General features: G+C 42.1%; 1 protein-coding gene across 6 annotated transcripts in view; it reads right to left on the bottom strand.

The window, feature by feature from the left end:
• The window catches only part of phactr1 (phosphatase and actin regulator 1), a 474,929-nt gene that overhangs the window by 60,414 nt on the left and 388,259 nt on the right, over nucleotides 1–26,256 (bottom strand). For all 6 annotated transcript variants that reach the window (XM_073023899.1, XM_073023902.1, XM_073023903.1 and 3 more), the window contains 4 exons: nucleotides 19,452–19,574; nucleotides 16,804–17,089; nucleotides 7,674–7,897; nucleotides 3,375–3,531 (listed from right to left, as the gene is read on the bottom strand). In XM_073023899.1, the coding sequence (XP_072880000.1) occupies nucleotides 3,375–3,531; nucleotides 7,674–7,897; nucleotides 16,804–17,089; nucleotides 19,452–19,574 (790 nt within the window). The remainder of the gene's footprint in view (nucleotides 1–3,374; nucleotides 3,532–7,673; nucleotides 7,898–16,803; nucleotides 17,090–19,451; nucleotides 19,575–26,256) is intronic.

Below are 26,256 nucleotides of genomic sequence, written 5' to 3' on the forward strand. Positions count from 1 at the left end.
TGCAAGCCATCCATACAGATCATCTCACTACATCAGTACACTGAGGTAATGCAAGGGAAAAGCTAAACCAGAATGCAAAATGCAGTGTTACAGTTACAGGGGGAGTATAGTGCTGGCACACTATAAGATGCAAGAGCCACGATGAGCTAGACTGTGAGATAAACAATACCCATGGGCAAGAAATAATTGTCTCTTCCCCCATTTAGTTTTAATGATCTTCACCCCTACATATGTGAGAGAAAATAAGTTACAGTTCTATAGGGAAGTAAGGAGGGGCGATGAGAATGATGAGCAACACACACAAAATGCTGGAGGAACTCAGTAGGCCAGGCAGCATCTATGGGGAAAAAAGCACAGTCGATGTTTCGGGCTGAAATTCTTCTTAGATGCTGCCTGGCCTACTGAGTTCCTCCCGCATTTTGTGTGTGCTGCTCGGGTATCCAGCATTTGCAGATTTCCTCTTGTTTATGATGAGAATGACGGGAACGTTTTGCTAAAGCCCTGATAGACAGCAGATTCCTTTGTTGTGAAAGATAGAAACATCGGCAGCCTAGCAGTATAGTGGTTAGCACAACGCTTTCCAGTATCATCAACCCAGGTTCGCTGCCAGCTGCAGCCTGTAAGGAATTTTCCCTGTGACCACATGAGTTTCCAAATACAAACCTGTTTCACTAGGGTTAATTGGTCTTTGTAAATTAGCCTAGGGCTAAATTGGGGGTTGCTGGGTGACGTGGCTCGAAGGGCCTACTCTGCACTGTATTTCAATAAACAACAAGTAAAGTCAAAATGCTGGTGGAACGCAGCAGGCCAGGCAGCATCTATAGGGAGAAGTACAGTCGACGATTCGGGCTGAGACCCTTCATCAGGACTAACTGAAAGAAGAGATAGTAAGAGATTTGAAAGTGGGAGGAGGAGGGGGAGATCCGAAATAATAGGAGAAGACAGGAGGTGGAGGGATGAAGCTAAGAGCTGGGAATTTAATTGGCAAAAGGGATACAAGGCTGGAGAAGGGAGAAGATGATTGGATGGGAGGCCTAGGGAGAAAGAAGGGGAGGGGAGCACCAGATGGAGATGTAGAGCAGGCAAGGAGTGATTGTGAGAGAAACAGAGAGAGGAAAAAGAGAGAAAAGAAAAAAAAGGGAAAAAAACAATAAGTAGATAAATAAATAAGGGATGGGGTAAGAAGGGGAGGGGGGCATTAATGGAAGTTAGAGAAATCAATGTTCATACCATCAGGTTGGAGGCTACCTAAACGGAATATAAGGTGTTGTTTCTCCAACCTGAGTGTGGCTTCATCTAGCCGGTAGAGGAGGCCATGGATAGACATATCAGAATGGGAATGGGACGTGGAATTAAAATGTGTGGCCACTGGGAGATCCTGCTTTCTCTTGTGGACAGAGCATAGGTGTTCAGCGAAATGGTCTCCCAGTCTGCGTCAGGTCTCACCAATATATAGAAGTCTGCACTGGGAGCACCAGACGCAGTATATCATACCAGCCAACTCACAGGTGAAGTGTCGCCTCACCTGGAAGGACTGTCTGGAGCCCTGAATGGTGGTGAGGGAGGAAGTATAAGGGCAGATGTAGCACTTGTTCCGCTTACAAGGATAAATGCCGGGAGGGAGATCGGTGGGAAGGGATGGGGGGGAACGAATGGATAAGGGAGTCGCGTAGGGAGCGATCCCTGCAGAAAGCAGAAAGTGGGGGGGGGGGGGGTGGAGGGAAAGATGTGCTTAGTAATGGGATCCTGTTGGAAGTGGCGGAAGTTGTGGAGAATTATATTTTGGACCTGGAGGCTGGTGGGGTGGTAGGTAAGGACAAGGGGAATCCTATCCCGAGTGGGGTGGTGGGAGGATGGGGTGAGTGCAGATGTGTGTGATACGGGAGAAATACATTTGAGAGCAGAGTTGATGGTGGAGGAAGGGAAGCCCCTTTCTGTAAAAAAAGGAAGCCTCCTCCTGAGAGCAGATGCGGCAGAGACGGAGGAATTGCAAGAAAGGGATGGCATTTTTTGCGAGAAACAGGGTGGGATGAGGAATAGTCCAGGTAGCTGTGAGAGTCCATAGACTTATATCCAGATAACTGTGAGAGTCCGTAGGCTTATATCCGGATAGCTGTGAGAGTCCGTAGGCTTATATCCGGATAACTGTGAGAGTCCGTAGGCTTATATCCGGATAACTGTGAGAGTCCGTAGGCTTATATCCGGATAGCTGTGAGAGTCCGTAGGCTTATAGCAGAGCAAGTGCTACATCTGCCCTTACACTTCCTCCCTCACCACCATTCAGGGCCCCAGACAGCCCTTCCAGGTGAGGCGACACTTCACCTGTGAGTCGGCTGGTGTGATATACTGCGTCCGGTGCTCCCTGTGTGGCCTTCTATATATTGGTGAGACCCAACGCAGACTGGGAGACCATTTCACTGAACACCTATGCTCTGTCCGTCAGAGAAAGCAGGATCTCCCAGTGGCCACATATTTTAATTCCACATCCCATTCGCATTCTCATATGTCTATTCATGGCCTCCTCTACTGTCAAGATGGAGCCACACTCAGGTTGGAGGAACAACACCTTATATTCCGTCTAGGTAGCCTCCAACCTGATGGCATGAACATTGATTTCTCTAACTTCCGATAATGCCCCCCTCCCCTTCTTACGCCATTCCTTATTTATTTATTTATTGATTGATTGTTTTTCCCCTTTTTTTCTTTTCTCTCTTTTTTCTCTCTCTGTCCCTCTCACAATCACTCTTTGCCTGCTCTCCATTTCCCTCTGGTGCTCCCCTCCCCTTCTTTCTCCCTAGGCCTCCCGTCCAATCATCCTCTTCCTTCTCCAGCTCTGTATCCCTTTTGCCAATTAAATTTCCAGCTCTTAGCTTCATCCCTCACCCTCCTGTCTTCTCCTATCATTTCGGATCTCCCCCTCCCCCTCCCACTTTCAAATCTCTTACTATCTCTTCTTTCAGTTAGTCCTGATGAAGGGTCTTGGCCTGTAACGTCGACTGTACTTCTTCCTATAGATGCTGCCTGGCCTGCTGTGTTCCATCAGCATTTTGTGTGTGTTGCTTGAATTTCCAGCATCTGCAGATTTCGTCATGTGAACAAGTAGAGTCAATTAGGTTAAGCCCTTTGAACACTGGATTTCCTGCATTTGCAGATTTTGTTGTTTTTGTTTTTTGTACACACTCCCATTTTGGCTGGGAGAGCAGGCTTAAAAATAGTAAGTTTGGGTATTTTGACCCAGTGGAATATGTATCCAGTTGTTATGTCAATGTTTAACTGGAAGGCATTTGAGTAACATTAACTAACTTATTCCAGCAGACAGGTTTACAACCATAGCAAAGGGACCACATTCGCACTCCACTGATTTCATTACCAACCTTGTGAGCTTTGTGCCGATTTGTTGCCTCATTTCAAGCCTCTCTTCATCAGTCTGCATTGGAATGATATTCTTCTCCTCCAGCTCACGCTTCGATGGTCTGTTGCTGAGTTTAATGGCCAGGGAGTCTTTCCTGCAAACTTTTAATGCTAATGAACCTAGAAAGAAAATAAAGAAGTGAGAGAGAGCATTAAGATTCACAGAAATAGTGTAAACAGTAAGAATACGCTAGTCTGAATATTAATGGCTTTTTCAGGAATGATGGAATTTTAACAATATACAGATAGGAACAAATAAGATCAGAGGAAGAGCCCTGGCATTCATTTTATTTGCACACACACCCATCTTTAGCTGGGAGAGCAAGGGTAAAAACTGTTAATTTTGACTAGGACACATTTAAATAGATTTTTGCATAACCGGGGAATTAAAGATTATAGGGAAATGGCAGATAGCTGGAGCTGAGACAAAAGCCAGACCAGCACGATCTTATTGAATGGCAGGTCAGGTGGCCGATTCCTGCTCCTATTTTTTAATGTTTCTAATGTTTTTCGTTCTGTATTTTGGTCCAGATTCTCTGCGCAGAAATCAATGTGATTGACAGACTTGGTAACCAATCAGTGAGGGGGCATTCCCGAGCAGGGAAGAACAAAACCAATAGATTAAGATGCCCAGTTTGGGGGTGGGATTGTTAAGGGGACGAGGGAACTTGGAAGTGTTGTAAGAGACAGCCCTGGCCAAGCAGTCCTGAAGGTATCCTTGTGGCATCGTTCCTGAAGCCAGGAAAACCCAACTGTCCTTATAATGCTTGCAATGAAGATGAAATCAGGGGCTACCAACCTCTCTGCATTATTTAAGTAGCTGACCCATGTCCTAGGAGTGGAACATCCACATGTCCCTTGTTCTGCTATCCCTGGACCTCATGAAGGCTGGGTAACAGGTGTTTTGCACCTTGGATTCAGATTCTATTGCAGTTCCAAATCCACTGAAACTTAGAATATTAAACTAATAGTTTGAAAACAACAACAACTTATATGTTCAATAATTCTCCCCTTCTGCTGTACACCATAAGATTATAACACATGGGAGCAGAATCAAGCCATGTGGCAGAATCAAGCATGTAGCTGATTATTTATGTAACAGATTTTCCCCCAAGCCATCGGACTACCAACCTACTGCCCTCTGCTGTGCCTATTGTCTTGTTTATTATTTATTGTAATGCTTGCACCGTTCTGTGTACTTTATGCAGTCCTGGGTAGGTCTGTAGTCTAGTGTAGTTTTTGTGTTGGTTTACGTAGTTCAGTGTAGTTTTTGTATTGTTCATGTAGCACCACGGTCCTGAAAAACATTGTCTCATTTTTACTGTGTACTGTACCAGCAGCTATGGTCAAAGTGACAATAAAAAGCAACTTGACTTGACTTGAAGACAATAGACAATAGACAATAGGTGCAGAAGTAGACCATTCGGCCCTTCGAGCCTGCACTGCCATTTTGAGATCATGGCTGATCAATTCCTATCAATACCCAGTTCCTGCCTTGTCCCCATATCCCTTGATTCCCCTATCCATAAGATACCTATCTAGCTCCTTCTTGAAAGCATCCAGAGAATTGGCCTCCACTACCTTCCAAGGCAGTGCATTCCAGACCCCCACAACTCCCTGGGAGAAGAAGTTTTTCCTTAACTCTGTCCTAAATGACCTACCCCTTATTCTCAAACCACGCCCTCTGGTACTGGACTCTTCCAGCATCTGGAACATATTTCCTGCCTCTATCTTGTCCAATCCCTTAATAATCTTATATGTTTCAATCAGATCCCCTCTCAATCTCCTTAATTCCAGCGTGTACAAGCCCAGTCTCTCTAACCTCTCTGCGTAAGACAGTCCAGACATCCCAGGAATTAACCTTGTGAATCTACGCTGCACTTCCTCTACAGCCAGGATGTCCTTCCTTAACCCTGGAGACCAAAACTGTACACAATACTCCAGGTGTGGTCTCACCAGGGCTCTGTACAAATGCAAGAGGATTTCCTTGCTCTTGTACTCAATTCCCTTTGTAATAAATGCCAACATTCCATTAGCCTTCTTCACTGCCTGCTGCACTTGCTCATTCACCTTCAGTGACTGATGAACAAGGACTCCGAGATCTCTTTGTATTTCTCCCTTACCCAACTCTATACCGTTCAGATAATAATCTGCCTTCCTGTTCTTACTCCCAAAATGGATAACCTCACACTTATTCACATTAAATGCCATCTGCCAAGTATCTGCCCACTCACCCAGCCTATCCAAGTCACCCTGAATTCTCCTAACATCTTCATCACATGTCACACTGCCACCCAGCTTAGTATCATCAGCAAATTTGCTGATGTTATTTTCTATGCCTTCATCCAAATCGTTAACGTAAATGGTAAACAGCTGTGGTCCCAATACCGAGCCCTGTGGCACCCCACTAGTCACCACCTGCCATTCCGAGAAACACCCATTCACCGCTACCCTTTGCTTTCTATCTGCCAACCAGTTTTCTATCCATGTCAATATCTTCCCCCCGATGACCTGAGCTTTGATTTTACCCACCAATCTTCTATGTGGGACCTTATCAAATGCCTTCTGAAAATCGAGGTACACTACATCCACTGGATCTCCCCCGTCTAACTTCCTGGTTACATCCTCGAAAAACTCCAACAGATTAGTCAAGCAAAATTTACCCTTGGTAAATCCATGCTGGCTCGGCCCAATCCTATCACTGCTATCTAGATATGCCACTATTTCATCCTTAATTATGGACTCTAGCATCTTCCCCACCACCGATGTCAGGCTGACAGGTCGATAGTTCTCTGTTTTCTCCCTCCCTCCTTTCTTAAAAAGTGGGATAACATTAGCCATTCTTCAATCCTCAGGGACTGATCCTGAATCGAAGGAACATTGGAAAATGATTACCAATGCATCCGCAATTTCCAGGGCCACCTCCTTTAGTACCCTAGGGTGCAGACCATCTGGACCTGGGGATTTGTCAGCCTTCAGTCCCATCAGCCTTCTCATCACCGTTTCCTTCCGAATGTCAATCTGTTTCATTTCCTCTGTTACCCTATGTCCTTGGCCCATCCATACATCTGGGAGATTGCTTGTGTCTTCCTTAGTGAAAACAGATCTAAAGTACTCATTAAATTCTTCTGCCATTTCTCTGTTTCCCATAACAATTTCACCCAATTCATTCTTCAAGGGCCCAACGTTGTTCTTAACTATCTTCTTTCTCTTCACATACCTAAAAAAGCTTTTGCTATCTTCCTTTATATTCCTGGCTAGCTTGCGTTTGTACCTCATTTTTTCTCCCCGTATTGTCTTTTTAGTTAAGTTCTGTTGTTCCTTAAACACTTCCCAACCATCTGTCCTCCCACTCACCTTAGCTCTGTTATATTTCCTTTTTTTTAAATGCTATGCAATCTCTGACTTCCTTTGTCAACCACTGTGGCCCCTTTCCCCCCTTTGAATCCTTCCTTCTCTGGGGGATGAACTGATTTTGCACCTTGTGCATTATTCCCAAGAATACCTGCCATTGCTGTTCCACTGTCTTTTCTGCTAGGCTATCCGTCCAGTCAACTTTGGCCCTCTCCTCCCTCATGGCTCCATAGTTTCCCCTAGACTTCTCTGTCATTCTATCATGGGTGGTTTATGATCCCTCTCAACTCCAATCTCCTGCCTTCTCCCCATAACCTTTGACACTCTTACTAAGTTAAACTCTGCACATGTGATATCTTTCTACTTTGAATTTAATTGCTGGTAGATAAATGCCATGTTTATTGATGGGCTAACACCTAATTCTCAAGATATGTGCTATGTGTTTATTTGAAAGGTAAAGCATCTAATATATAGATTATATAAATATATAAACAGCTGTTTTCCTTCAGCCATCAGATATTTGAATGGACCTGCACAAACGCAATCAACAATGGAACACTATATGGACCAAGTCTGGTACTACTATGGACTTAACTCTGTGTATTTTTTGCACCAGTATTTTGTTTCTGCAGTATTTTATTTTCTCTTCACCGTCTTTTATAATTTATGTATTACCAACTGTACATGCATGTGATGCTGCTGCAAACATGATTTTCACTGAACCTCACTGTACAATGAACTTGAACTGACTTGATTACATTAGATTAAACACAAGACTGATGAAAAACCTCACAGCCTGAAAGACACAGAATCACCACTGTTTGGTTTATGAGAGTTTTATCACTAGTTTGGTTTTCTCTGGTGCTGGGCAGACCATAGCATATGTAGCGAGTTGATGCTTTCCATACTTGTGAAAAAATTGTCATCATCGTCATCGTCATCATCATCATTATCCCCCTCGTCCTCTTCATCTTCCTCCCCGTGCATACTGAAAGTGTCCTCATAGTCCGATTCATTAGGCACATTCTCTTTGTCATCATCATAATCAACCACCACTGTTGGCACTTGTCGGATGTCGGGTGTATTGCTTTTTCCTGTTTTCATCCCACTCTCTCCTGTATGCAATCCTGAACTGCCAAAATAAAATCAAAATCACTGTTGTATTAAGCCAACATTCACTATATAGAAGTTAAGCTCATACACTCCATATTTCTCATATACACTTTACGACTTAGAATGACACCATGTGGCCTATTAGGTCAATGCCAGCATTTAGAACATTTCCATCAATTCAGCCCCACTTATTTCCTGGACACTATTCTCCTCACCTCCCATTCCCCCTAGAAACCACATAATTAGGTAAAATTCTAATTCAATATTTATGATGTGTTCTATTTCTAGTTTTAGTTCTGGATGCTCTTGAGCGACATTTGAGTTGGGTGGCCTGAAGATAATGAACAGTGAACTGAACTGAAATGCCTTCTGCGTTTTATATTTTTGATTTTTTTTTGTTGCCATCTGCGTGATTTGTTTGTGTATGAGGAGGGGGAGGAGGGTTTGATGTTTTTCTTTTAAAGGGATGGTTCCCTGGTTCTCTGTTTCATGACTAACTGTGGGGAAGACAAGTTTCAGGATTGTATACTGCATACACACTTTGATAATAAATGTGCTTTGGATCTTTGATAATTCACAACAGCCAGTTAACTATCAATTGGCACATCTTTGGGATGTGAGAGGAAACTGGAGCACTGGGATGGGGTGCGGGGGAGGGAATGGAATTCACGTAGTCACAGGGAGAACATGCAATCTATGTGAACAGCACTGGATGTGCAATGGAAGCCAGGCTGCCGGAGCAGTGAGGCAGTAGCAGCAATGGCAGTTCATCTGCCAGTGTGTTACTCTAATCTCAGCATGGATATCATACAAAAAAGGTTTGAAGTGATGTGAGCCAGTTTAAGGTGACACATACATTTTACCATTAGTGGGTCAAAGTCCTGGAACTTATTCCTGCAACCTAAGACAGCTTCTCACCATCTTCTCAAGGGCAATTAGGAATGGGCAATTAAATTATGACACAAGACGTAGTTGCTGGAATCTGCATCAATACACAATTGGCTAGAGGAACTCGATGGGGCAAGCAGCTGGAACGATGACCCCAAACATCTTTCCTCTTACAGATGCTGCTCAACCTGATGATGTACATAGAACATAGAATAGCACAGCACAGCACAGGCCCTTCAGCCCACAAGGTTGTGCCGACCCTTAAACCCTGCCTCCTATGTAAACCCCCACCTTAAATTCCTCCATATACCTGTCTAGTAGTCTCTTAAATTTCACTAGTGTATCTGCCTCCACCACTGACTCAAGCAGTGCATTCCACGCACCAACCACTCTCTGAGTGAAAAACCTTCCTCTAATATCCCCCTTGAACTTCCCACTCCTTACCTTAAAGCCATGTTGTTTTGTACTGAGCAGTGGTGCCCCAGGAAAGAGGCGCTGGCTGTCCACTCTATCTATTGCTCTTAATATCTTGTATACCTCTATCATGTCTCCGCTCATCCTCCTTCTCTCCAAAGAGTAAAGCCCTAGCTCCCTTAATCTCTGATCATAATGCATACTCTCTAAACCAGGCAGCATCCTGATAAATCTCCTCTGTACCCTTTCCAATGCTTCCACATCCTTCCTATAGTGAGGTAACCAGAACTGGACACAGTACTCCAAGTATGGCTTAACCAGAGTTTTATAGAGTTGCATCATTACCCCGCGACTCTTAAGCTCTATCCCTCAACTTATGAAAGCTAACACTCCATAAGTTTTCTTAACTACCCTATCTACCTGTGAGGCAACTTTCAGGGATCTGTGGACATGTACCCCCAGATCCCTCTGCTCCTCCACACTTCCAAGTAACTTATGTATTAAGCACGTGTCTCCTGGCTCAGCCTGGGAAACTCACATCCCTTCAACAAATGAAGAGAAAGACATCAGAGGAAACAAAACTGCTCAGAGGTATCTGGAAGAGGAAAGACTACAGAGTAGGCCTGGTGGAAGTCATTAAAATTTTGAGGAGTGTTGGAAAAATATTCCCACATGCAGAGTGGAAAACTAGGAGACAATAGCATGAGAAAGTTCCAGTAGATCCATTACTTGGAAAGAAGATAATCCTAGGGAAGGATTTCAGTGACAGCACATGGATAGATTACACTGCTATTAAATCACAGGAGAAGTGGCCACAAAAAGAGAGAGGGAATGATCAAAAGATGATGTTCTAGCTGCTTGCCCCATTGAGTTCCTCCAGCCAATTGTGTATTGATCCAGGCTGGATACAAGACCTCAGAAAAATCAGGTGAGAGGGTGGAAGGGGAAAAATCAAGTCGGACACTGCAGGAAGTGAGGAGTGAACCAGAGAGAGATCACAGTGAGGGAGAGATCATGGGAGGGGGAAATTGGAGGGATGACAGGGAAGAAGAGATCCCAGGAGGGAATTCAAGGTAAAGCCATGTTAGGTCAGGGAAGATCAGGAAGGGAGATTCATTGTGGTGAGGGAGAGACAGATTGGAAGGAGTTATTCTGAACAGGGGAAAGGGGGAAGGAACGGTTCCTTCTGGAGGCAACATAACGACGATTGTGTGGGATTGGGGATAGACTGTGTGGAGGTGGGTACTCGGAAAGAGGGTCCTTAGATTAGATGGCTACAGATCCCTCAGGTTAGCAGGGCAGGTGAATGAGGAGAATAAAATGCGGCAAGGAAAATTTTCTTCAATAGATGAGACAAAGCATGTTAGAGCACTAATGTGCTTGAATTTGTCCTCTCAACCACTTTGTTTTATTAACATAGGATAAATGAGCGAGGGCTTTTCTCTTTAGAATGGAGGATAAGAGGCGGCTTGATAGAGGTGTACAAGATGATAAGAAGTATTGATTGAGCACATAGCCAGAGACTTTTCCCCAGGGTGAAGATGTGGGCACAATTTTAAAATGATTGGAGGAAATTATGTCAGGGTTGGATGTCAGAAGTAATATTTTTTACACAGAGTGGTGGGTGAATGGAATGCCCTGCTAGGGTTGGTGGTAGAGGCAGATACATTAGGGACATTTAAGAAACCCTTAGATAGGCACGTGATTAATAGAAAAATGGAGGGAGGTGTCCAAGTTAATCAAACGAGAGGATGGTTGATTTTAAAGTTAGCACAGAATAAAATACAGTTTAACATAAACAGCCGAACTAGGAGCAGATGCGGCCCAGCAGGAAATTTGGGGAATGGTGCCCAGTGTTGAACAAATGGATCCTGAAAGCTGGAGATGCTCTGGTCTAGCAGCTATAATTGAGATGGAGCTGGAGGCTGGAAGCTTAGATCCAGAGGTTGGAGAGTCAGAACATGAAATGGGTAATCTGTGTCCAGCTGAGAGTAATCTGGATTTACAGGCAGATTATTCAGAGCTCAGCACTAGGAATCTGAATATAGAACGGGCCAGAATATTAGGGCTGATAATATGGAAGAAAGGGATGAAGGAAAGCAGCATGTAATTAGTCCTCAAGAACAGCTAGATGGAAAACCAGGTCCTGAGCCAGCTCTTGGGAATTTTCTTCCAGAGGTAGCCAGCACAACAATGAACCAAGTGGGTGAAAATGAGGATATATGGGATAAGAACATGATAAATGGAAACCACAAAGAAGGAATGGGTGCAGAGGAGAAAGTAGAAAATGAAAACAAAGACAATGTATTTGTCACAGAAGAGAAAGTGAGATGTGAAGTGAGGATCAAGCAGTGGGTGGTGAAGAACAAGCGCAGAACGATGAAGAGAGCCCAGGTTGTGGGTCAGGTGGCGCTCCGATGGTGCTGATGGGAGAGGGAAGAGCGCCGTTGAGCAGAAGACTTGAATTTATAGGAGGAAGGCCAATATTTAAACGAAGGAGGTCCGTGGATGTGAGATCAGCGGAGTACAGGAAGAAACAGAGGAAGAAGAATTCGAGAGGCAAGAGAGCCAAGAAGAGATCGAAAATTCAACAGAGATCGGCAAAGATGTGAAGAGGCAGAACACAGAGATGAGGGAGTGGATTTCACATTTTGTAAAGTGCTGCCTGAAGATATGACAATAGGATGTGCTGGAGCTTTTGGAAAGCATCAAGTTGGATAAGTTGCCAGGACCGGATGAGATGTACCCCAGACTTCTGTGGAAGGCGAGGGAGGAGATTGCTGAGCCTCTGGCGATGATCTTTGCATCATCAGTGGGGACGGGAGAGGTTCCAGAGGATTGGAGGGTTGCGTATGTTGTTCCTTTATTCAAGAAATGGAATAGAGATAACCCAGGAAATTATAGACCAGTAAGTATTACTTCAGTGGTTGATAAGTTGAAGGAGAAGATCCTGAGAGGCAGGATTTATGAACATTGGGAGAGGTATAATATGATTAGGAGTAGTCAGCATGGCTTTGTCAAGGGCAGGTCGTGCCTTACGAGCCTGATTGAATATTTTGAGGATGTGACTAAACATATTGATGAAGGAAGAGCAGTGGGTGTAGTGTATATGGATTTCATCAAGGCATTTGATAAGGTACCCCATGCAAGGCTTATTGAGAAAGTAAGGAGGCATGGGATCCAAGGGGACATTGCTTTGTGGATCCAGAACTGGCTTGCCCACAGAAGGCAAAGAGTGGTGTAGATGAGCCATATTCTGTATGGAGGTTGGTCACTAGTGGAGTGCCTCAGGGATCTGTTCTGGGACCTTACTCTGTGATTTTTATAAATGACCTGGATGATGAAGTGGAGGGATGGGTTAGTAAGTTTGCTGATGACACTAAGGTTGGAGGTGTTGTGGATAGTGTGGAGGGCTGTCAGAGGTTACAGAAGGACATTGATAGGATGCAAAACTGGGCTGAGAATTGGCAGATGGAGTTCAACCCAGATAAGTGTGAGGTGGTTCATTTTGGTAGGTCAAATATGATGGCAGAATATAATATTAATGGTAAGACTCTTGGCAGTGTGGAGGATCATAGGGATCTTGGGTTCTGAGTCCATAGGACGTTCAAAGCAGCTGCGCAGGTTGACTCTGTGGTTAAGAAAGCATATGGTGTATTGGCTGTCGTCAATTGTGGAATTTAATTTAGGAGCCGAGAGGCAATGTTGCAGCGATATAGGACCCTGGTCAGACCCCACTTGGAGTACTGTGCTCAGTTCTGGTCGCCTCACTACAGGAAGGACATGGAAGCTATAGAAAGGGTGCACAGGAGATTTAGAAAGATGTTACCTGGATTGGGGAGCATGCCTTATGAGAATAGGTTGAGTGAACTCGGCCTTTTCTCCTTGGAGCGATGGAGGATGAGAGGTGACCTGAAAGAGGTGTATAAGATGACGAGAGGCATTGATTGTGTGGACAGTCAGAGGCTTTTTCCCAGGGTTGAAAATGGTTGCCACAAGAGGACACAGGTTTAAGGTGCTGGGGAGTAGGTACAGAGGAGATGTCAGGGTTAAGATTTTTACTCAGAGAGTGGTGCGTGCGTGGAATGGGCTGCCGGCAACGGTGGTGGAGGTAAATACAATAGGGCCTTTTAAGAGACTTTTGGATAGGTACAAGGAGATTAGAAAAATAGAGGGCTATAGGTAAGCCTAGCAATTTCTGAGGTAGGGACATGTTCGGCACAATTTTGTGGGCTGAAGGGTCCGTATTGGGCTGTAGGTTTTCTCTGTTTCCATGTTTCTAATATCTTGCATAAGATTATTGCTTTAAATATATAGTGGAGTTCCTTAAGAATACAGGTCATTTTTATAGAATTTGATACAAATGTAAATATGGGATTTAGATATCCTGGCCCGCACTCCAGTTCAGAATGTGGCAGCAATGCACCTAAAAAGCTGTTTACCAACCACCATAAACCCTCAGAAGAAGAAGAAAAAGAAAAATGGAGGCCAATTAACCATATAACCACATAATAATTACAGCACGGAAACAGGCCATCTCGGCCCTTCTAGTCCGTGCCGACGCTTACACTCACCTAGTCCCACTGGCTCACACTCAGCCCATAACCCTCCATTCCTTTCTTGTCCATATACCTATCCAATTTTTTTTTAAATGACAATACCGAACCTGCCTCTACCACTTCTACTGGAAGCTCATTCCACACAGCTACTACTCTCTGAGTAAAGAAATTCCCCCTCGTGTTACCCTTAAATTTTTGGCCCCTAACTCTCAAATCATGTCCGCTTGTTTGAATATCCCCTACTCTCAATGGAAAAAGCCTATCCACGACAACTCGATCTATCCCCCTCATAATTTTAAATACGTCTATCAAGTCCCCCTGCAACCTTCTACGCTCCAAAGAATAAAGACCTAACTTATTCAGCCTTTCCCTGTAACTTAGGTGCTGAAACCCAGGTAACATTCTAGTAAATCTTCTCTGTACTCTCTCTATTTTGTTGATATCTTTCCTATAATTCGGTGACCAGAACTGTACACAATACTCCAAATTCGGCCTTACCAATGCCTTGTACAATTTTAACATTACATCCCAACTCCTATAATCAGTACTCTGATTTGTAAAGGCCAACATACCAAAAGCTTTCTTCACCACTCTATCCACATGAGATTCCACCTTCAGGGAACTATGCACCATTATTCCTAGATCACTCTGTTCTACTGCATTCTTCAATGCCCTACCATTTACCATGTATGTCCTATTTTGATTATTCCTACCAAAATGTAGCACCTCACACTTATCAGCATTAAACTCCATCTGCCATCGTTCAGCCCACTCTTCTAACTGGCCTAAATCTCTCTGCAAGCTTTGAAAACCTACTTCATTATCCACAACGCCACCTACCTTAGTATCATCTGCATAATTACTAATCCAATTTACCACCCCATCATCCAGATCATTAATGTATATGACAAACAACATTGGACCCAGTACAGATCCCTGAGGTACACCACTAGTCACGGGCCTCCAACCTAACAAAGAGTTATCCACCACTACTCTCTGGCATCTCCCATCCAGCCATTGTTGAATCCATTTTACTACTTCAATATTAATTCCTAATGATTGAACCTTCCTAACTAACCTTCCATGTGGAACCTTGTCAAAGGCCTTACTGAAGTCCATATAGACAACATCCACTGCTTTATCCTCGTCAACTTTCCTCGTAACCTTTTCAAAAAATTCAATAAGATTTGTCAAACATGACCTTCCATGCACAAACCCATGCTGACTATTCCTAATCAGACCCTGTCTATCCAGATAATTATATATACCATCTCTAAGAATACTTTCCATTAATTTACCCACCACTGATGTCAATCTGACAGGCCTATAATTGTCCTGATGAAGGGTCTTGGCCCAAAACGTCGACAGCGCTTCTCCCTATAGATGCTGCCTAGCCTGCTGTGTTCTACCAGCATTTTGTGTGCGTTGAGGCCTATAATTGCTAGGTTTACTCTTAGAACCCTTTTTAAACAATGGAACCACATGAGCAATACGCCAATCCTCTGGCATCATCCCCGTTTCTAATGACATTTGAAATACTTCTGTCAGAGCCCCTGCTATTTCTACACCAACTTCCCTCAAGTTCCTAGGGAATATCCTGTCAGGGTCCGGAGATTTATCCACTTTTATATTCCTTAGAAGCGCCAGTACTTCCTCCTCTTTAATCATCATAGTTTCCATAACTTCCCTACTTGTTTCCCTTACCTTACACAATTCAATATCCTTCTCCTTAGTGAATACCGAAGAAATTGTTCAAAATCTCCCCCATCTCTTTCAGCTCCACACATAGCTGTCCACTCTGATTCTCTAAGGGACCAATTTTATCCCTCACTATCCTTCTGCTATTAATATAACTGTAGAAACCCTTCGGATTTATTTTCACCTTACTTGCCAAAGCAACCTCGCATCTTCTTTTAGCTTTTCTAATTTCTTTCTTGAGATTCTTTTTACATTCTTTATATTCCTCGAGCACCTCATTTACTGCATGCTGCCTATATTTATTATAGATCTCCCTCTTTTTCCCAACTAAGTTTCCAATATCCCTTGAAAACCATGGTGCTCTCAAACTTTTAATCTTTCCTTTCAACCTAACAGGAACATAAAGATTCTGTACCCTCAAAAATTCACCTTTAAATGACCTCTATTTCTCGATTACATCCTTCCCATAAAACAAATTGTCCCAATCCACTCCTTCTAAGTCCTTTCGCATTTCCTCAAAGTTAGCCCTTCTCCAATCAAAAATCTCAACCCTGGGTCCAGTCCTATCCTTCTCCAAAATTATATTGAAACTAATGGTACTGTGATCACTGGACCCAAAGTGCTCCCCAACACATACCTCCATCACCTGATCTATCTCATTCCCTAACAGGAGATCCAACACTGCCCCTTCTCTAGTCGGTACCTCTATGTGTGCTGCAAAAAACTATCCTGCCCACATTTTACAAACTCCAAACCATCCAGCCCTTTTACAGAATGGGCTTCCCAGTCTATGTGTGGAAAATTAAAATCTCCCACAAGCACAACGTTGTGCTTACTAGAAGGGAAAAGCTGAATTGATCTTAAGAATAGGTTAAAAGGTTGGCTCAACATCATGAACTGAAAAGCCTGCACTATGCAATAGTGTTCTGTGTTCTTTGTTCTAATTGTGACCAGGATATTGCCTGGTCTACAAAAGTAGTAGCAATGAGAAAATGTTGGAAGGTTGCTTTCTTGGGGGCTGAGGAAGGTATGAGAATACCTAATTAAGCTATGTCGAATTATAATGGCGGCTGAACAGAGCTAATAAGAAGCTCCTATTTCTTAGCAGAAGAGACAAAACTCAGGTGTAAGGATTTAAACATGGAAGCAGCTTTGGCGCTCACTGCCCTAAAGGACAGCAGAGGCAGAATCTTCACCCCTTTAGGTCTGTACTTTAATAGCTACAGCCTGCAAGGCTCTGGACTCAGAGATTTAATTTGGGATTAAGCTAGGGAGCCCTTCACAACAGGCCTGGATAAAATGTGCTGAATAGCCTCCTTTGGTACTGTGATTTTTTTCTACAGCTGTATGATGGCTGCCATATTACCTTTCCAGCCTCTGCATTGTCAAGGCCAGTGTCTTGTTGAGTTCTTCTATCACCTTGCTCGTGGGCATTGCAGGATGGAGAGTCATCGCACCAGTTAAGGCCGAGGAATGGGAACCCCCGAAGTGTAGCTGGGAAGGCTGCTGGGTGATTTTCTGTGCTGCAGAATAGGAATTGGTGGGTGTGTCGGCTGCCTGTGATGTAGTACATATCATCACTTTCTTTGGCGGTAGAGGGGGTGACAATCTCACCGGCGGCATACAAGGCAGCTTCACAGGTTGGCCAGCATCTGGTGAAACAAAATATTGGAGAACGAGGCAGCAGTTAACCATTCATTCATGACTTTTGCATGCATAATAGAAGGCGATGACAAACTTGTACAGAGGTGCAGTGGACAGCATTCTGACTGGTTTCATCTTGGCCTGGTACGGAAACTCCAATGCCTGTGAATAAAACACACTACAGAGGGGCAGAGCTACTGCCTTACTGCTCCAGCAGCCTTGGTTCCTTTGCCCCTCCCACTCTGGTCATTTTCTCCTCTTCCCTATCCTGCAGGCAGAAGATACAGCACCTTGACAACACGTAGCAACAGGCTCAAGCACATTTTCTATCTCTCTGTGTCAGACTCTTGAACAGACATCTTATAAGCTAAAAGATGAACCTGATCTCCCATTTAGCCATTTTGTGATCCAAGCACTTTACTTGCCTTTCTGAACAGCAGTTTCTCTTTAGCTGCAAGTATATTAGAGTCACAGAAAAGTACAGCACATAAACATTCCCTTTGCTCACGCTTGAGTGCTTGGTGGCAGTGCCAATGCTGTTTTTCTGCCAGTGGGGTGGGGGGGGGGGGTTGTTGCTCGCTGCCAGTTGCGCGCAGGAGTGGGGAGCTGGTGGGGACATTGGGGTTCTAACATTTGACTGTCGTTCATTTTTTGGGGCACTCCTCTGTTTTCGTGGATGGTTGTGATGAAAAAGCATTTCAAGATGTATATTGTATACATTTCTCTGACATTAAATTGTACCTTTGAAACCTTGAAACCTTCATCTAATTCATGGGGAAACATTTAAACTGCCTACTCCCATCAACCTGCACTGGGACCATAGCCCTCTATACCTCTACCATCCATATACCCATCCAAACTTCTCTTAAAAATTGAAATCGAGTTCGTATGCTCCACTTGCACTGGCAGCTTGTTCCAGACTCTCACAACTCTCTGAGTGAAGAAGTTTTCCCTCATTTCCACTTAAACTTTTCACACTTCACCCTTAACCCATGATCTCTAGTTGTAGTACCCCTCCCCCTTCTCTCAATTCCTCTGTCTCCAGTGCATCTGCTCTCAGAATGGGGCTTTTCATTCCTGAAATAGTGAGATGTCCTTCTTCTTCAGAGAAGGGGGCTTTCCTTCCTCCACCATCAATGCTGCCTTCACTCTTCCATTTCATGCATGTCTGCCCTCATCCCATCCAGCCGCCACCCCACCAGGGATCAGGTTCCTCTTGTTTTCACCTATCACCCCATCAGCCTCAACGTCCGTCACATAATTCTCTGTAACTTCCACCATCTCCAACAGGATCCCACCACCAAGCACGTCTTTCCTTCACCCCCTCCCACTTTCTGCTTTCCCCAGTGATCATTCCCTACATGACTGCCTTGTGCCCATTGACCTCCCATTGTGTCTGTCCCCATTGACCTCCCTCTTGGTACTTATCCTAGCAAGTGGAACAAGTGCCACACCTGCCCCTACACCTCCTCCCTCAGGGTCCCAAACAGTCTTTCCAGGTGAGGCAACACTTCACCTGTGAGTCTGTTGTGGTCATCTACTGTATCCAGTGCTCCTGGTGTGAGTGACCTCCTGTACATCAGTGAAACCCGATGTAGATTGTGAGACCGCTTTGCCAAGCACCGTTCGCCAGAAAAAGTGGGATATCCTGGTGGAGATTTTAATTCCACTTCCCATTTCCATTCTGACATGTCAGTCCATGGCCTCCTCTACTGCTGCGATGAGGCCTCACTCTGGTTGGAGGAGCAACAACTATATTCCTTTTGGGTAGCATCCAACCTGACAGCATGAACATCGATTTCTTGAACTCCCAGTAAATGCCACCCCCTCTTCTTCTCTATTTCTGATTCCCATTTCCCTCTCTCAATGTATCTCCTTACCTGCCCATCATCTCTCTCTGGTGCTCCTCCCCCTTCCCTTTCTTCCATGGCCTTCTGTCCTCTCCTATCAGATTCCCCCTCCTCCAGCCAATCTCTTTCACCATTAACTTCCCAGCTTTTTAGCACCCCTCCCCCTCTCCCAGTTACACCTATCACCTACCACCTTGTACTTCCTCCTCCCCTCTCCCCACCTTCTTAGTTTGACTGTTTAATCTTTTCCACTCGCCTGCTGAGTTTTGTGTGTGTTACCTCAGCAGAAAAGGCCTGCTTGCACTTACACTATCCATACCCCTCATAATCTTGTATACCTCTATTCTGCATTGTTTTCTTTGTACTACCCCAATGTAATTACATGTGGAAAGATCGATCTGCATGACATGCAAATGTAGTATTTCACAGTAACTTGGTGTATGTGACAATAAAAACCTATAACAATACTCTGGCTAGGTACCACTACAAGGGAAGAGGGAGCAAATCAGAGGCAACTTACCCCGGATTGCTCTCATGTGCCCCACTGGTCTCTTAGAAGTGCAAAGGGCAGAGTCATGGGAGAAGGCTGCCTGCCTGTCTGTTTGTCTTCTTAGTCGAGGAATGGTGTAGGCAGTGGGGAAACCTGAAAGAGGGAAGAATAGTTTTAAAATTGGATACCATTGTCACACTCTGCAATTTCATCCAAAACCTTGATGTGGGCTTCGAGGCGGTTCCATTGTAAGGCCACTGGACAGTTATAGTAAAGCAGCTGTACATGGGAATGACTGGTGTGGAAGTGACTGAGCCGTAGTAAGCACCAACTCTGCATGGCTTCTTCAAGGTGCCAGCTCCATGGTATAATGCATCTCAGCTTGATTCTGCAATTCCACACCAGGAGTACTTCGTTAAGGAACAACCGTTTTGCTTTTATAAATACAAAATATTGTTTCAGTGTTCTAATGTACTCAAAATGGCCCAGTTCATACTGTGAATGTGCATCGACAACCTCTTTCTCCGTGTCAGTAAAACTAAAGAACTGATTGTTGACTTCAGCAAAGGGATGGAGGGTGAACGTGCACCAGACTACATTGGTGGATTGCTGCTGGAAAGGGTCAGAGGATTGTTTGTTGCTCCGGATTTCCAACATCAGCAGTCTCTTGACTCCATTTCATCACTCCACTGTGAAGTCTCTTCAAGGAATGCTGACTTTTGAGATGATTTCCTTCTCCCTTCGATGGGAATTCAGTGCAACCAACTCTCACATGTCCCCTCTGTGAATACTGCTGTTCTCTTGTTCTTTGACAGCATTCTCACCCAGATCTGCTACCAGAGCTTTGCGTCCCTTTATGGTACTTACCTTTGTCACTAGATCTTGCTGCACCCTTTTTCTTTATCTCTTTATACTGGCATCTCCCTCCAACATTCAGTCGAGATGGAAGGTCTTGACTTGAAATGTTAACTTTTCATTTGCTTCCACAGATGCTGCCTTCAATTTCTTCTGGCTTCTTGTTTATTGCTCCTCAGATTCAATACCCTCAGAGAAGATTTGGTCCTTCAGTAGTGGAAGTACTATGAGATATGCTATTTCAACCTTGAAATTAGTTTAGGTGTTTTCTTTCTAAATCAAATTATGGCGATGTACACAAAGGAACCATCTGAATTAAATGACACAGTGTTCACAACTCTCACACATATTTCCCAAGAGTGGGGCATCAGGAATGAGAGAACATAGGTTTAAAGTAAGGGTGAAGAAATTTAATAGGAAACTGAGGGGCAACTTGTTCACCCAAAGGGTGGGATGTATATGGAGTGATCTGTCAGAGGAAGTGTTGAAGGTGCATGCATTAACAACATTTAAAAGACATTTGGATAAGGACATGGATAGAAAATGTTAGAGAGATATACAGGCCAAATGCATGTATTCAAAGGGCAAGAACTTCCTTCAGTAACAAAACAGTAAGAAGGCACTCAAAAATACAGCCCTTTAATTATAAAACACTTTTCCCGTCCTCAGAACCTCTCATGCTTAATAAAATACTTCTGAAGTGTAGCCATTACTATAATGTAGGAAGAAAGAGGTGAACAAACGTTTAAAGGACACTTGGACAAGTACGTAGATAGGAAAGGTTCAGAGGTGTGGGGGCCACAGGAAAATGGGACTAACAGCTGGTCATCTTGGCATGGATGAGTTGACCTGCAAAGCCGGTTTCCATTTTTATGACTCTATGATGTTGGTGGCAGAACAATATGCTATGGCAGAAGACGGTCCTCTGCCAATTTTGGAAGGTCCAATACCCTGTTTTCTGCATAGAAAGATGACTCTTGAAGGAATATGGGTTGAGGAAAGGCCCGAGTCAACGTAGTTGAGTTGAGTTGAAAGGACTACGGTTTTGCCCGACGCCAGCCCCTTAGGCCTTAGTCGACGTAGTTGAGTTGAATTGAAAGGTCCAAAGTCTTTGCTTTCAGCATAACTTCCCACTGCATGTACAGGATCCCTGTACTATCCCTACATCAGCCTTATCCACCCTGTGCAGTTTACCTCCTGTGATGTGAAACATGTGGCACCAGTAGAAAGGCTACTGACTGAATCTCTTCTGAATTTTCTAATGGTAACTTGTAACAAAGACATTTTATAAAGCTGCATAAGTGTCTGCAGATACTGGAATCCAGAGTTACACATAGAGCACTGGTGGAACTCAAGGGGTCAACAGCATCTATGGAGGGAAATGGACAGTTGTCAAAGATCCTTCATCTGGACTCTGGAGTCTATCAGGTAAGACAGAAGCAGAGTAAAGCAATTTGCCTCTGTGGAAACTATTGGCAAATCAAAGTAAAACAAATTATTTTGATCTGCAAAAAATCAAGGTTCTGGCCTGAAATTAATTTTGGACTTTTTGTTCTAAGTTAAAGAATAATGAACATAGAGAAAGCAAACTAAACCATAGTCCTGTGATATAGTACGTTAGGTAGATACTGCAATAACAGCATTCCACAAACACAGCTCACTTGGAACTGTCATGGTTGTCACCATCTCCTTATTTATGAAAGCATTGAAACAGAATAGTTTTATATTTAATTAGATTATATATTCCACAAATACGTAGATGATTCATATGGTTGGTGGACCAGGATTTGAATCTGAAGTTTGATTGTGTTTTTGGACTAGAGGGATTCTTTCTGCATTATTTGTTTAATTTAGTAATTTACAGTAATTTTATGTTTTTGCCTTGTAACATTGCCACAAAACAAAAAAATTCATGTCAGATTCAGATTTATTTATCACTTGTACATTGAAAGATACAGTGAAATGTGTCATTTGTGTTAACAACCAACACACTCGGGGATGAACTGGGGTCAGCCCACATTCTGGTGCCAATAGATAGATAGATAGATAGATAGATACTTTATTCATCCCCATGGGGAAATGATACTAATGATAATAAATGTAATTGTGACTCTGATTCTCAATGACGCAAGTGGCAGAGGGAACCAACAGAATGGAGACAATCACAGTGACAAAGAATTCTTGCACACGTCGCCTGATGAGGTGGGGAGGGTGGGGGGAGGTGAAGGGATACATGGGCAAAGTATGGATAATGACCAGAAAACTGAAAATTAAACATCAGGAAGGTGATTTCAATGGACCAATATAGGCAATGGAGATGTTAACTGCCATGATATGAAGACATTGTGAGGATATTGAAATTAACATAATCTCCAATGTGAGCTGGATTTACTCCTGACTGCAAATACTTTGGAGGAGGTTGTTGCTGAAGTTTACTGTCTCTCTACTTGTGCTGCACTAACTGAATATTTAAAAAGCACATAAATTGCCAATTTAAATTATTTTGAAGTAGTTTGTTTCCTTGTCTTTTCCTGTGATATAATTTGTTCTGTCACTGTAAAGCTTTGTATGCCATGATGTGAAGTCTATTGCACATATCTATATATCATTTATTAATGTATTCATGTGGCAGCTTGTGCTTCAGTCTGAGACGTTTTCTTGTTATAAGTGGGGCTTATGTGTGAAATATTTTTGAAGATTTTGGAGTGTAATTGCATCAAAAGAAGTGTCTATCAGAACTAGCACTTCACTTTATAAACCTGAGTTATTATATCCATTAATATCAAAGAACCTACCAATTTCTAATTGATGTTATACCTACCATCTGAAGAGGAATTGACATAGAAATTCTATTGTGGGACACAAATTCCTGCTTTGTGCAGTAGGAATTTATCTAAAACCCAGTGTTGAACAATGTTGTGTACTCACCACACCCTTCACTGAAGTGGTTTTCAGCCTTCTGTGCAAATTACACTGGACATTCCCGGTCACATCAATGAACAAATATTGCACAGTTTTGGTTTCTTAATTGTGCAGCACTAATGAATGAACAATGCAGGCCTCAAACATTGTAGCAGGTCTCAGCTGGGGAAATGAAACCTTTGGCATAGGAGGCCATTTGACCCAATGGGTCTGAGTCCTAGAGCAATCCCATCAATGCCTATCGCTCTGGTTCTCCTTCTACTCACTTACTACATTACAGCCAATTTATAGCTAACAATTAACCTACTAACCTGCATGCTTTTGGAATGCAGAGTAAATGGAGCACCCAGAAGGAACCCACAGAGTGACTGGTAAAATGCGTAAATTCCGCACCAACAGCTCCCGAGGTCAGGTTCAAACCATGCTTGCTGGATATGGGAGGCAGTAGCACTACCTGTCCTGCCCTCCTAGCCTTTTGCTACATTAATTAAAGAGTAGTTACCTGTCTGGGCTACTGTCAGGGAGTCCTGTTGCTTCATTTTTTATTTTTTATTTTTTTTAAACTTTTTTTTATTGTGTTTTCAAATAGTTACAGAATAAAAGTGTGTGAAAAAGAAAATGTTACCCATCCCCCCCCTCCCCTTAACCCCTCCCCCCTAACATCCCTATAGAAAAAAAGAAGAAAGAAAGAAAGAAAGAAAGAAAGAAAGAAAGAAAAAAAAAGGAATGCCTGGATATTGGAAGATCCCCACATGCTCCATGGAGTTCGTAATAACTTTAGTATATATATTTATTTCTTTCCCCAAGTAACCAATTATTTCATCTTCGGAGCACCTATATATTTAATCCTATCTTTTGTAAATAAGGGTGCCAAATTTTCAAAAATGTTTCATATTTATCTCTTAAATTATAAGTAATTTTTTCAAGTGGAATACAGCCATAAATTTCTTTCTAACAACGATCTATACTTAAATATGTATCTGATTTCCAAGTAACTGCAATAGCTTTTTTGGCTACTGCCAATGCAATTTTTATAAATTCTTTCTGATATTTATTCAATTTGGATATCGGTTTTATCCCTTCAATATCACCTAGTAAAAGTAATATTGGATTATGTGGAAGTTGTATTCCAATAATTTGTTCCAATAAAACTCTTAAATTTGTCCAAAAAGGTTGAATTTTAGAACAAGACCAAGTAGAATGTAAAAAAGTACCAATTTCTTGGTTACATCGGAAACACTGATCAGATAAATTTGGATTTAATTTATTTATTTTTTGTGGTGTAATATATAATTGATGTAAAAAATTGTATTGCACTAATCTTAATCGGACGTTTATTGTATTTGTCTCAAGACATAGTCTTGACCAATTTTTTTCTTCAATTTTAATATTCAAATCACTTTCCCATTTTTGTCTTGACTTATGGACTCCTTGTTTAATTGCCTGTTTTTGAATCAAATTATACATACAAGAGATAAATTTTTTAATCTTTCCTTTTTGAATTAAAGTTTCTATTTCACTGGATTTCGGTAATAACATTGTTTGACCTAATTTTTCTCTTAAATAAGCCCTTAGTTGAAAGTAACAAAAAAGAGTGTTGTTTGATACTTTATATTTATTCTTTAATTGATCGAATGACATTAATATACCTCCTTCAAAACAATCTCCTATATATCTAATCCCTTTTTGAAACCAGTTATATAAAAGTTGATTATCCATTGTAAAAGGAATAAGTCTATTTTGAATTAAAGATCTCTTTGCTAATAAGGATTTCTTTGTCTCATCGTCAACATTTATCTTATTCCATAAATTAATCAAATGTTTTTATATAGGAGATTCTTTCTTTTCCCGTATCCATTTAGATTCCCATTTATATATAAAATCTTCTGGTGTGTTTTCTCCTATTTTATCTTGTTCTATTCTAATCCATGCCGGTTTATCTTTCTCAAAAAAAGATGCAATAAATCTAAGTTGATTTGCTTTATAATAATTCTTAAAATTTGGAAGTTGTAACCCTCCTAGCTCAAATTTCCATGTCAATTTTTCCAATGATATTCTTGACATCTTACCTTTCCAAAGAAACTTCCTCACATATTTATTTAGCTCTTGAAAAAACTTCTAGGGTAATTGTATTGGTAGTGATTGAAATAAGTATTGTAATCTAGGGAATATATTCATTTTTATGGTATTTACTCTACCTACTAATGTTATTGGTAATACCATCCATTTATCAAGATCTTCTTGAATTTTTTTCAATAGTGGTAAATAATTTAATTTGTATAAGTTCTTTATGTCATTATCAACTCTTATACCTAAATATTTTATACCTTTTGCCGGCCATCTAAATTGGGTTATTAATCAACATTGATTATAATCTCCTTTAGTAAGAGGTAAAATTTCACTTTTATCCCAATTTATTTTATAACCTGATATTTTCCCATATTCTTCTAATCTATAGGATAATTTACGCAACGAGTGCAATGGGTTTGTTAGATAAAGCAGAACATCATCAGCAAATAAGTTAATCTTGTATTCTTCCTGATTAACTCTGAAACCCTTAATATCTGGGTCCATTCTAATCAATTCAGCTAATGGCTCTATCGCCAACACAAATAAAGCAGGTGATAATGGACAACATTGCCTAGTTGACCTTGTTAACTGAAATGGTGTTGAAATTTGACCATTTGTCACTACTTTAGCTTTGAGATTAGTATTTAAGGTTTTAATCCATTTTATAAAAGATACTCCTAATCCATATTTTTCCAATACCTTAAATAAAAAATCCCATTCCAATCTATCAAATGCTTTTTCTGCATCTAAAGCAACTGCCACGCTCATTTCCTCCCTCTTCTGCGCTAAATGAATTATACTAAATAAGCGAGTTACATTATCTGCCGATTGTCTATTTTTAATAAATCCTGTTTGATCCATATGTACTAATTTTGGTAAGCATTTAGATAATCTATTAGATAAGATTTTTGCTATTATTTTATAATCAGTGTTTAATAAAGAAATAGGTCTATATGATGTTGGCTTTAAAAGATCTCTATCTTTTTTT

The sequence above is a fragment of the Hemitrygon akajei genome, chromosome 20 (assembly GCF_048418815.1).
Source record: "Hemitrygon akajei chromosome 20, sHemAka1.3, whole genome shotgun sequence".
Lineage (NCBI taxonomy): Eukaryota > Metazoa > Chordata > Chondrichthyes > Myliobatiformes > Dasyatidae > Hemitrygon > Hemitrygon akajei.